Below are 13,627 nucleotides of genomic sequence, written 5' to 3'. Positions count from 1 at the left end.
AAACATATCTTTCCTCAAAATATGCAGTTCTAAACATATTTCCTCTGAAAATACGATTAGGTATTTAAAATTTTAATTTCATATTTTTGTTGAACCAGGAAGTGTGTTGGAGTGTTTGGGAATCACAGTAGACCAGGTAAATAAGGCTGCAATCCCACAGAAACCCATTTGCAAATAATCCTCTTTCAACATGCCTCAGACTGCAATACTCGTACTGGGTTTTGTATGACTGAATTCCTCAAACATCCCTAACCAATTTGAGGAGAAATTATTGGAGATGAAATTCAGGCAGCAAAGATGTAAACTGTTGTTTGCCAGTCTTTGAAGTGAACATTAAAATAAGCTTTTATCAACCCCAGGTAAGTAGCTGTCCAAAATACCCATCAGTAATCAGAATGACATCTTATTTCTCACCATAGTCATAAAAGAAGCACAATTCACTTGATTCAACCAGTTCAAGAATAGTCATTTATCCTTATCTTATGTGCATCCATCAGCACTTTTTATCTGCTCAGCAGCCCTTTCCACAGAGGCATTGTTCGTATTTGCTTCCCAAACAAATATCTTTTGAGAAAGATGATGATGGTGATGATGGTACTTCATCGAATTGAAACTCACAGATACAAAATCAATTGGAATCGTGCTCAAAGAGAACTAATTCTTAACACAAAGAAACCAGAATGTTATGCTGGTTGAATTCCAGCCTTTGAAAAGTAGTTCTGCATTTTGTTAATATTGATTAGATGAAACAACCAGCAAATTAAACAATAGTCCTAGGCCATCCATCCATGAATCTGTATAACGACCAAGTAGCAACAGTAAGAACAGACCACAGAACAACAGACTGGTTTAAGATTGGGAAAGGAGTACGGCAGGGCTGTATACTCTCACCCTACCTATTCAACTTGTATGCAGAACACATCATGCAACATGCTGGGCTTGAGGAGTCCAAGGCTGGCGTTAAAATTGCTGGAAGAAACATTAACAATCTCAGATATGCAGATGATACCACTTTGATGGCTGAAAGCGAAGAGGAACTGAGGAGCCTTATGATGAAGGTGAAAGAAGAAAGTGCAAAAGCTGGCTTGCAGCTAAACTTCAAAAAACCAAGATTATGGCAACCAGCTTGATTGATAACTGGCAAATAGAGGGAGAAAACGTAGAGGCAGTGAAAGACTTTGTATTTCTAGGTGCGCAGATTACTGCAGATGCTGACTGCAGTCAGGAAATCAGAAGACGCTTAATCCTTGGGAGAAGAGCAATGACAAATCTCGACAAAATAGTTAAGAGCAGAGACATCACACTGACAACAAAGGTCCGCATAGTTAAAGCAATGGTATTCTCAGTAGTAATATATGGCTGCGGGAGCTGGACCATAAGGAAGGCTGAGAGAAGGAAGAGAGATGCTTTGGAACTGTGGTGTTGGAGGAAAATTCTGAGAGTGCCTTGGACTGCAAGAAGATCAAACCAGTCCATCCTCCAGGAAATAAAGCCAGACTGCTCACTTGAGGGAACGATATTCAAGGCAAAACTGAAATACTTTGGCCACATAATGAGAAGACAGGACACCCTGGAGAAGATGGTGATGCTCGGGAGAGTGGAGGGCAAAAGGAAGAGGGGCCGACCAAGGGCAAGGTGGATGGATGACATTCTAGAGGTGACGGACTCGTCCCTGGGGGAGCTGGGGGTGTTGACGACCGACAGGAAGCTCTGGCATGGGCTGGTCCATGAAGTCACGAAGAGTCGGAAGCGACTGAACGAATAAACAACAACAATCCATCCATTGGAGTGGTTAAATGTCTATGGGCCAAAAAACAAATGGGAAGGAATAGGGCTAAATACCAGATTGATTGATTGATTGATTGATTATGTCCCATCAACTCATTTTTGACTCCTAGCAACCACATAGATAAGCAATACCAGAATAGGAAAATCAAATGTTATTCATAATCCATCTATTAAAGAATGCAATTTCAAAAAACTAAAAACCGCAGGAGCATCCAGTGCATAAACCCACTTTCCTACAGACTTCAGAAACAGATTTAAACAGGCCAAAGATTCTTTTATATATAATTCAAGAGTGTGGCACATTTCACTGACAAATGGACTCTGGGGATAAACATTGGAGTAAATCAAACTTTGTGCTTAATGAAGCAAACTACTTTCCCAGGATCATTCTTTGTTGACTATTTTTTTTTTCACCCGAAATATGAGTGCTTCAGGCAAATCAAAAGAACAAATGATTTAATGGCATTAGCAACACTGCTCCACTCATGATAATGAGGCACTAAGCACATCCTGAACTTAGCATGAAGATTCTTAACTAGTTTTATTAAAATTTATTAAACATTAAAACCATCATGCCGCTCTTTGTTTCTCATGCAACATTTATGGCGCTTATTGAGAGAAGTTTAAAAAGTTTCTAGATCATCAAATAATATGAAAATCAGAGCTCTGCAGAGATCTAAATTTGAAAGACAACATGAGATTCGGAATGGGAATCAGTGTATGTGTAATTCTGGCCAATAACAATTTAAAGTAGCTGTGTCTTTTCCTGGGCTGCCCCCCACAGTTGGGTGATTCCAAAAAAAAAAAAAAAAGGACACATTTGGCTTAAAGAATTCCTGGTAACTCATGTGTGCTTCAAATCGTATTTTGCCCTTCAAATCAGGAATTGCTGCCTAGAACTGGTGGATAGTCCACAGATTTGGAAACTGAGATTTAAAATATTCAGACCTCTTGTAGTTATTAAAGTTCTGTATTTGCTTTCACTTTAAAGTTCTAGGCCCAAAGCAGGAGATATATGTGTCCTGGCTTCTTTCCCCATTCCCCTCTCTTCCATAGTCCTATGCAATCTAAAAGTACCCATAAAACCAAGCCATTAAAACAATAAAGTGCAGCATTTTGCCATGCATCCAGTCAAACAGAACATTTTAATTAAAATGACAATTTATTTGTAGGGATTTGGTCCTGAAACAGTTGTCTTGGAAATGCACAAGTGAACAACCAGGCCTAAAACTGCAGCCTAAAACTTGAGAAGGTATGGGACATACTACAGACCACCCGCACCAGAAAGTTCCATAATCACAAGGTGCTACCACCAAGTCTGGTCCCCCACAGTGGCCTAGACCCACAAGTTACACAGAAGCAAGGGCCTCCACAGCTCAGCCAAGCTGACAGCTTGTGTGAGATATGAAGGGGGATTTTTAAGGAGTTTGGTCTCAAAGCCAGTTTTTTTTAATCCGTTCAATTGTGTCCGATTCTTGGAGACTGCCTGGATAAGACCCAGCAGTTTTCTTGGCAAGTTTTTCAGAAGTGGTTTGCCATTGCCTTCTTCCTAGGGCTGAGAGAAAATGACTGGCCCAAATCAACTGGGATTTGCTTCCAATAGGATCTCTAGTAGAATTCCATTAAACCACTGCTCCTTTATAACTATGTTTTAGATTGAAATCTTAGCCAGTAGTTTCAACATGGATATCTTGGGGAAAAATATCCCCAAGTCTTTTATTTGATACTTTTGTAATTGGTTTCATCAATTACAAAGCTTTGGTTTTGCTCTAAGAGGCATATTTTCTCATTAGTATCTTCACATAGTCTCTCACGTGTCTCTCTCCTTTCAAAAAAAAATCAAGATTTATTTCAAATGTCAAGGCTGAGGTCAACTCACAGAGTACAATTGCTTTGTGTTACTCTTAGCTAAGTAAATTCTTGAGTATAGATTATATTCCTCCAGCTTTACCTCTATGGTCATTAGTGTGATTTATTCTGAAGATACAAGAAATTAGATACTGGATATTTCAATATTGGGCATAAAATCTAATTCTCCAGTTGCTATAGAGCTAATGTATTTCCCACTAACTTGTAGCCATAGCAACTACAAAAGGACATTCTCCCCCCACCCTTAAAAATATTCCAGAATGCATTTCTAGTTATTACCACCAAAATTATTGCTAAAAGGGGGGAGGAAACAAATTCTGATTATTTATAAGATAATTATTTTGCCAAGGTCTTTTGCCTGTCTCCAGTTTAACATTTCCCAAAGCATCGTATGAAAATGGAACTGTTTTGTCAGGATTGTTTTACATTTTGTCTGTGGGAGGAGGAAGGGAAAAAAAGGCTACATCAATATTTTAGATAGGAAGAAAATGTGAGTAGACCCATTATCAGTCAATAAATGGGATTGGTTAATTATGTGAAGGACATCCCATATTTATATCTTTTTAGAAAATGAAAATGTCAGGGTAATCACTCATTCATGAACATGAAGAGGTGTTGTAAAATACTTCCAGGGCACTGGAATATTTAAGGGGAAAACAAGGGATTTATAATAGTTATTTATACACAGCAGTTGTAGTCCAAATGGATCTCATGACCAAATTTCTGCTGCTTGAACTAGGAAACAGCTGTTGAAAGTGAAAATATAAAACCGGAATTCCATGAAGTGTATTTATGACCCAGAGTAGCCCTTAGCATCTGATGACATTTTGGTTCCTGAAGAAGTTCAGAAAATATACATCAGATAAGTTTGTAAGAATATAAGATTAATACATTTCTCCATCTTCCCAGAATAATTTCCACAATGTTGTCTTCATGGGTGACATTTAGACTGAATTGTCTCCCCCTGTCAGATATCAACTGCAAACTCCAGAAAGGAAAAGAGAGATTTTACCTAGGAGATTTGAAGGGTGTGAAGTCAAGAATCTGACACACACAATATACAAGAATCAGGACAACTGCAGATGCTCTTTCCAAATCCTAACCCAAGCAGGAAGACTTATCTAATCCTGATCTCCAAACACATAAATGAGGACAGTACAAAACCTGCAAATACTTAATTGCCCTTGAACAGGAGATGCTTTTTCATGCAGGTTGGCCTAATTTCAGAAACCATCTACCAAAGAACAGTTCAGATTTCTGTGGGAGAGAGCCATGAAAGGAGCAAGAAAGAATGCAAGAAAGAAGAAAAAGGATGTGCAGGAGGGAATGGAACTCCCTCTGTATGAGTCTTTGCTTTACCTTCTACCCTATCACCCTCACTGAAAATCCAAAGACATGTGGTTGCACACTCAGCCCTAGAAGATACAATCTCCAGAAGAAACAACAATGGGAGATTCAGGTCCCTAGCAGATAACACGCCAGTACCAAGGATTCCCAATCCTATCTGACATTTCCTGGAAACACAGAGACATGCACACACAGACACTGTGGGTAACCCCAACGTTCAACACTCTGAAGGTATTTTGGGCTTAAACCTAGCAGCAGAGATTCTTATTAAAAGAGCTGTCCCCATCCGCATTATGCAGAATAGACTCTGAAAGGAGATTGACAAGAGGCAATCACACCAGGGAAGCGAGTAATGGGAAGAAAAATCAAATCCTAGGAGAAATGTCTGTCATTGGGAGCCCTGACAAATAAACCATCCCAATAATTAAAGGAGAATCGTGTGCTCCACTGCTCCAGGCCTCATTCCGCTTGAGGTGGACAAATAAATTGGAAGACTAACATTTGGATACAGAATGGGCAAAAGCAAAACAAGTTTAGGTAAGCTATCCTCTGCTTAGATCAGTGTGAAAGAGGGAGAAAATGCATCGGTGGAACCTGTCAGTGCTGGTCACTTAGACCATCTGGATGTTATATTGTTGTCCTGCCGAGAGCATATGGAAATATTTGAATCTCATTGTTTATCCCCCAAAACTCCAGGTCACCTTCAAAAGAGAGTCAGGGCCTGCTAAATGGCCAGGCTCGATCTGGGGGCAGAGGGGAAGGTCTTCATCTTCAGGGCAATAAGCTGATTCCCCAGTCAAGGCAGTTGGCAGTAGTATTAAGGCAGGAAGGGGTTTTTCCATAGACAGTTGCTATTTGACCTTCCATATGGGAGAAAAGAGATGTGATTTTTCATTAGCCCTCAGGATCCATGTACCCTAGCTAAGTTAGAGACAGTAAAGCGTGTCTGTTTGCTTTTCACCGAATACCTTGCTCTTCTTGTTTTCCTTGTATATTTGCTCCACCTTGGTTCGCCATATATTGATTCAATTAAAGTCCACGTGAAAATGTGTCTATGGCTTTCGTGCATAATTTTCTTAACCAGCATCCTTTCTCTACCAGGAAAATACCGATAAACTATCTGCTACTGTGTATCTGATAGTGTGCGGAGCTTAATGCCCACTCTTGGGGGACGCAGATGGTTGGGTTAGAGCACTGCAAGAGAAAGACCAGAAACCTAATATGCACGCCAAAGCACAACAGGTTGTGTTTGGGTTTGTGTGTTAGTTTAAGAGTAAAAAATAGGGTATAATTAAACCAAAGGAATTTTTCCACAGTTTTTTTTTTAACAAGCTCTGTTATCTAGCTGGGTTGTGAAGCCAAATTCACACATTCCTACCAAGAACTGCCACTGCAAATGGGGAAATGCATGGTGAGTTGGCCAACTAAGAAGAGACTTGAGCCTGGAAGCCTATTCGCATAACACGATGCATGCTTTGGCCTAGAGCCTTTCTTGTTGAAAGAAAAGACACCTATGAGTGTCTCCGGAGTGGAGATGTACAGTACATTCTTCTGCAGATTAGCAATCTTCATCTGCAGCTCTTCTCCTCTGCAACAAGATGTCGGTAATCTGAATAAGAGAATATGACTGGCGCTATTTAAAGAACTCTCCAGATAACTATTCCTCAGCATTGCTGGAAAAAAGGAACAACACCTCACCAGTATTCCAGATGTAGCATTGTTCTATAGCATTATGAAAGGAAACAGTATTAATTGAAAATGCAACTGTTATCCTAACATTAGGATAATATAGTCTTTGTTTCAGTAGGGAACTGGGAGATGAAGTGATCTTTGCAGCAGTTTCAGGGCAGCCTCTAACGTTCTGCCACCCACCCTACCACATACACACTCACAAACAAGAAATCTACCTACCTACTTACCTCCCTACCGTCTATCTATCTCTATCAATGTGGGTAGAAGTAGTACATTTACTGTAGCTTGACTGTTTTCTTCCATAACGTGAATTTTTTACCACAAAAGGATACACCAAAAAACTTTCTTTTTGACCTTGAAGGGGTTAAAAGACTCTCTGTTCTTATTTCCCTTCTCAGGAAACAAACAAAAGATTAAGATTTTTTTTTTCTTCTCCAGATGGTGGCATTTCAAAAAAGGTAGGTATTGGCAGAGATCCTTGATTTGATGCACTGATATGGTTCATCAAGGCAGTAGCAAATTAGTCCTAGCTATGTCAGGAAATATCATCTGTTTATTAGTGAGGCTTTATTAGTGAGGAAATTGCAGGCACAAATCAGGTTCTCGTGTAAGATTCAGTCATGCAATGTACTGCACGCACTAGACTCGACTCGCAGAGCACTCAAGCATATCTGTTTTCAAGACATTGCTTGCTAATGTTTCATAAAAACACATGATTTGACTTGCACGTTCACGGTTACTGCTGGAAACTATTGCCTTTACAAATCAGCATGGTCTAAAAATATACAGGCAGTCCTCGCTAAGCAACCACAATTGGGACCAGCAACTCTGTTGCTAAGCGGAGTGGTCACTAAGTGGAAAATCACATGACCATGACGGACTTATGACATCACTCCCCATTTGGTCATTAAGCGAGTCACCGTAGTCATTAAACAAAGCATCTTGTGACTCAATTTTACTTCTGTGTTCCCCATTAACTCTGCTTGTTGCAAGCTGATTGGGAAGCATGAAAATGGCAATCACGTGACTTTGGGATGCTGCAGTAGTCATAAATGCAAGGACTGGTCACAAAGTGATTTTTTTACAACATCATAACTTCAAATGGTTGCTGAATGAGGCAGTCGGTTAGTGAGGACTACCTGTATAGGGAGGATGCCTAAGACATGACTGGTTCAAGAAGTGAGATGCACATTGGCCTGGAACTCAAATCTGGGGAAGGATTTTACTTTGTAAGAGAAACACAGCCTTCTACCATGCCAAGCTACATGACCAGTTAGTCCCCTACTGTCCTAGAGCGGCAATCTCCCAACAAGGGTCTTCTGTCTGCAAATCCCAGAATTCCAAGACAGCAGTGCCAAATATCGTTTATTTATTTATTTATTCTTCAAATTTCTATCACCACCCATCTCTCCCAAGAATGGGACTCATGCTGATAGCTCTGGAAGTTATTATCCCAACACATCTGTAGAGCCGTGTGTGTGTGTGTGTGTGTTTTCAAGTTAGTGTTGACTCCTGGTGATTGCCTGGACTAGTCCCTGCAGTTTTCTTGGCAACGTTTTTCGGAGGTGGCTTGCCATTGCTTCCTTCCTAGGGCTGAGAGAGATTGACTGGCCCAAGGTCACCCAGCTGGCTTTTGTGCCTAAAATGGGACTAGAATTCACTGTCTCCCAGTTTCTAGCCTGACGCTTTAACCACTACTCCAAACTGGCTCTAGATTAGAGTAGCTGTAGCTGGCTATCATTGGGAAGGCTCTTAGCTGTCTACCCCTCCCAATCTGAGAAAACGTCATGGGAATAATTCCCTTGTGATGTCTTCTTCTAGGATTTAATGGAAGGGTGGGAAACTGGGCAAGTTTCAGATTGCTAAAGATGATCTAAAAAGGATTCTGAAATGAAAGACAGAACATCGTCATGCACACATATATCCCCTAAGCCACCTTTTCATTAAATCACCATACTGTTGGAGACCTAAAAAAACAGGTTAGGGACAGATTATCATGGGAAAAATCTATCTATTTGGATACTAGGAGTTGACAACAACTTAATGGCACATAATCAATCAGTCAGTCAGTGTCCCTTATCGTTGTAGGCTAGGGCAATTGCAAGATCACCTTCCTACTGTCATGGACTCTCACAATCTATCCTTAGTCGTAACTATTGAACACCACCCACAGTCTCCCATCATGTTGCCACCTGCCTAGGAAGAAAGGGATGTTCTGTCTTTACTCCTTGTTGCCACACAAATGGTTATAACAGCATCCTGGTCTCTTAAACACTGATTGGCAGCAAGCAGCTTTTCCAGACAAATAACTTTTCCTGAAAATGATGGCCAAGTTTCAGCTTATTCATTTTCCCCGCTCTGACCTGATGACTATAACTCATTAGAGCATCTTATTGATCAGCCCTGCTGTGTTTGCCCTTATAGAGAACAAGTTCAATAACACTCAATATTACATTTTTATTACACTCAAGCTGCTTGCTTCACCTGTGAATTTTTGTTCTTTGGCTTCCTTTGGAGACTGCAGCCCAAAAGCCCCCACCCCCACCCACAGTAATTCTCTCATTATCGAAATGTGGTAGATGGCAGACCTTCCTATGCTTCAGTTCATCCAATCAGACCCCTACAGTCTAATTTGGATGTAATTTTTCCGTGCAAAATGAATAGCAGTAATTGAAGCTGAGCCAACATTTCCTGGAAAAGATGAAAAATGCTTGTTTCAAGATCCCACTGAATTAGTCTATATTGCAGTTTTCCATACCCTGCCTAAATAATCAGTGAAATGATCTTCATCCCCAATACCACACTATCCAAAGTTTCTTCTCAGGACTAGGTGGAGAATTTCAAGAGGAGGTATGGACAAAACTAAACACTGGAGGAATCCTTGTTTTGTTGTTGTTCATTCGTTCATTCGCTTCCAACTCTTCGTGACTTCATGGACCAGCCCATGCCAGAGCTTCCTGTCAGTCATCAACACCCCCAGCTCCCTCAGGGACAAGTCCGTCACCTCTAGAATATCATCCATCCATCTTGCCCTTGGTCGGCCCCTCTTCCTTTTTGCCCTCCATTCTCCCTAGCATCACCATCTTCTCCAGGGCGTCCTGTCTTCTCATTATGTGGCCAAAGTATTTCAGTTTTGCCTTGAATACCATTCCCTCAAGTGAGCAGTCTGGCTTTATTTCCTGGAGGATGGACTGGTTTGATCTTCTTGCAGTCCAAAGCACTCTCAGAATTTTCCTCCAACACCACAGTTCCAAAGCATCTCTCTTCCTTCTCTCAGCCTTCCTTATGGTCCAGCTCTCGCAGCCATATGTTACTACAGGGAACACCATTGCTTTGACTATGCGGACCTTTGTTGTCAGTGTGATGTCTCTGCTTTTGAAGGAATCCTTAGTTTCTAGTAATTTGTTAAGTATCAGCTGCTCAGTATGGGGAAGCCCTTACCCCACTCACAGGTTCTCTTGTCTTCCTGGGGCCTGAACTCTGTCTATAATGTAACCCAAACCAGGTTTATATTACATATTGCAATTCAAGAGCTCAGTTGGCCACTTGGAAAAGGACGCTGTCCCATGTTCTGTTCCTTGATTTTTCTTATCAGTGAATATCGATAAATAAAAATGCCTTCCCCTTCAGGTTTTATATAGAAGTAAAATAGATACTAAGCATTTTACTGCTATATAAAACTTGAAAGGCAAGACATTTTTTATTTATCATAAGAAAAATATTCACCGACAATTGTGAATATTCACCGATAACCATTTTATTGTATCTTACTTATTTTGTTTTATTGTATCTTACTGTGGTTGATGCCTATGCTTTGATATGGTCAACTGACTGATCAATAAAGTAACTTACTATTACTGATCATTTTGCTACATTTACACAAGTCTGTAACTTTAAAAACCAACACGAACCAAAGCATATACAAGGATTCTGCCTTCCTCTTGAATCTGGTTTCAAATTTAGGAAAGAACATTATGAAACTGAGAGGGGAAGAAATGAATAAGCATTCCTGTTCTAAACATATACTTGGTGATGCTTAATGGTGAACACAGACAACACGGACAACTTGCAAAAAGCAAGTTAAGAACAACTATCAGCAATCCATTAAATTTAAGATCAGAGTAGGTTTTACTACTTACCTTGCCTACAAGTTTTGGAAATGGGGGTCTCTGATTTTCAGGAATTAAGATTGGGGGTGCAACGATAGACCTTCTCTGTCGTACATTTCCAAGGCCACCTTCTGCTTTAAAGATTTCCTAAGAAGGAATAGAATAATGAGTTTAATTAGGCCATGCCTTCCAAGGACAACACAATTCATTGTCATTCTTGAGAACTTTTTTTTCCTTATATATGCCTGAACAACAGCAACAACAACAGCAACATCCATGAGCCTAAGACCAAGTACTTATCAACCCTCCCAAGTAAACCAGAGAGGAAACATGACGAAATGAGCTAATTCTACTTTATTGTAAGGCTACGTTAACAGAATCTTGCAAGTCTGAAAGTACTAATCTCCTGCCCTCCCTATTTACCACCTGAGTAGTTAGGGTGGGTCCTTCCTAAGTTTCTTCCTCTGACCATTACTCTGTTGTAGACTTCTTTCTCATTTATCTGATCATTCCCTATGCAACATCTCTTCTCCCATCTTCTAAGGCCACCCTCAGATTCCATCACATCAATAAACTTTCTCACCCTTCATTAACTGTAGAAGCATTGTTAGTTCAAGACCTGGATCGGACATATGATTAAGTTGCCTTCCCGTAACCTCTCATTGTTCCCAACTCTCCAGATTTTTCACTATCTCTCAACTCTCCTTAAATCCCATAAAAGTCAACTGCCCCAAACATTTGGACCAGTTCCACCTTCAGGCTTTTTCATTGCATCAGGAAACTGGAGTTATCTGGCTTGGAAATGCCATTTGGGATTCCGCCAGATTGGAAACTGAATTTTAGTAATTTGGAATGTTATTGCTTCATTTCTGCTCTATCAAACTGAGCTGAACTCACATATTTCTGGGCATCAGACAGAAATCAACCATTGCTCTCTTGGTCAGCCATAATGGGATATATACTGATTGTCTCACCAAGGATAAGTCTAGCTCTCACGGTGATAGATAGTAGTCCAGGCCCTCACTCATTCCCATGACAACTTCTAATGAAGAATTTGTTGTGAAGAATAATGGTGCTTGTTAGTAGCAGGCAGTCAAGCCATTCGTTTAAATTGTAAAAGACATTAGGATCCCTAAGGGACTTTCTCAGCAGATAGATAGACAGATAAACAAGCAGAATGGAGATGCTACATCTGATCTGATCTTGGCAAACCCTAAAGAATGGAGGATTTAAGGGGAGCTGAGAGAAAAATCTGGGGAATCGGGAACAACGAGAAGTTAACCGGAAGGCAGGGAAAGAAATGAGAGAGTAGATATAAACCACCGAGAGACAGAAGGTGAGGCTGTTGGCCGTTCATCTCATAAATCACAACTTAACCCAGGTGGGGAGAAAATTGGGAGGAAACATTTCAAATCTTTCAAAGAAACTCCACCTTCATTGTATGTGAGGCTGAGAAGATCCTCCATAAGTTTCCACTGACTGTATCTACCCCAATACTGGAATTAAGTGTCCCTACTGAAGTCTTGTTTGCTTGATCTTGCCCAGCTATGTGGGGTATAAGAGTGGAGGGTTAAGGTTTGGGAAAAGGATAGCAAATTTTCAAGGTGGATGCTTTATTTGGGCAAGGAGGGGGGTCTTTCTGATCCCCATTTTCTTTTTAGCTGGTCATTAAAAAATCTATTTAAAACAGATCACAGATCATGAAAGATGGTTTTGTAGGAGACCTTCAAAAGACTTTGTACAGGGGGAAAGGAAAGAGGAGAACATCATCTAACCATCTCATCAAATTATGATGTATTTAACTTTTCTAAAACAGTACAGTTTCATGAGTTCTCAGCCCTGGTTGCAGACATTCTCCCTGCATGTTTACTAGACAAAGCTACAGTGATGGTTGAGGAGAAGATCTCAAATTGGAGAAGAGACACTTGTCCAAATCCATGGAGAACTGCTGCTAACTAACATTCATGAGGGATTTGCAATTTGCCTTTGAAAGAAGGCCAAAAGTCACCCTCCAAAAACTGGTAGGGCCAGCATAATACTTATCTAACTTGTTTTAATTTGCACAAACATGTAATAAAAAATAATGAAATGCAACTCGTAGATTATTTCCCATTTATTTGAGAATTCCTCCCTTTTTTCCTGTTTTTTTAAAAAAAGATACAATGATACTTTTGGGGAAGTGTTTTGTCTATACCAGGTTATGGACCTCTTGTTTAGACAAGGATCAATAAAGAGATGGAACAGACTGGAGTCGGTGCAAGGCATCTTTAGCGATTTGTTGAGTTATGTCCAATCATGGCAGCTACAATGCCAGATTGATGGGAAAATTGATCTTGTCTGCAATGCAATATGTTCTTGCCTTCGAAGGGATGCTTTGGATGTAATTAATGTCTGTCCAGTATAAAAAGAAAAGTCTTCCTTAAATTAAGTTCAGCTCCTGGCCCTGAATATATTCATATTTTTTCCTTAGCAACAATCCAGAGGTGGATTCCTGATGATTCCCATTCACACATAACCAGGTCTTTATTTTTTGAAGCTCTGCTAAAGTTGACCAGCTGCTCCTACTTGTGACCTGTCAAGTATGCCTGGTATAAAATATTACAGGCACTGCTGGGTTGTTGTCATGGATTGCATATTGATAGTTAATGCTTTCCAAATATTTGCTAAATCATTGTTTGCTTTATTCAAAAAATCTTGCAGTTATTAACAACCTTTTTGAAAACCCAGCCAGCATGTCAGACACAGGGGGCTTTAATTCTGTGCAAAAGAACAGCTGCTTAAATAAATCAGAGATCAATTAATACCATTTTTAAAGGCTGACT

The 13,627-nt window shown here is 40.2% G+C and overlaps 1 protein-coding gene across 1 annotated transcript in view; it reads right to left on the bottom strand.

Annotated features, from left to right (window-relative positions):
* The window catches only part of CDH13 (cadherin 13), a 489,049-nt gene that overhangs the window by 248,803 nt on the left and 226,619 nt on the right, over nucleotides 1-13,627 (bottom strand). Inside the window, exon 4 of the mRNA XM_063312654.1 lies at nucleotides 10,836-10,952. Within this exon, the coding sequence (XP_063168724.1) occupies nucleotides 10,836-10,952 (117 nt within the window). The remainder of the gene's footprint in view (nucleotides 1-10,835; nucleotides 10,953-13,627) is intronic.

This window comes from Candoia aspera, chromosome 11, assembly GCF_035149785.1.
Source record: "Candoia aspera isolate rCanAsp1 chromosome 11, rCanAsp1.hap2, whole genome shotgun sequence".
NCBI lineage: Eukaryota > Metazoa > Chordata > Lepidosauria > Squamata > Boidae > Candoia > Candoia aspera.
Note: the sequence above shows the minus strand (reverse complement) of the source record. Positions and strands in the feature narration are given on the sequence as shown.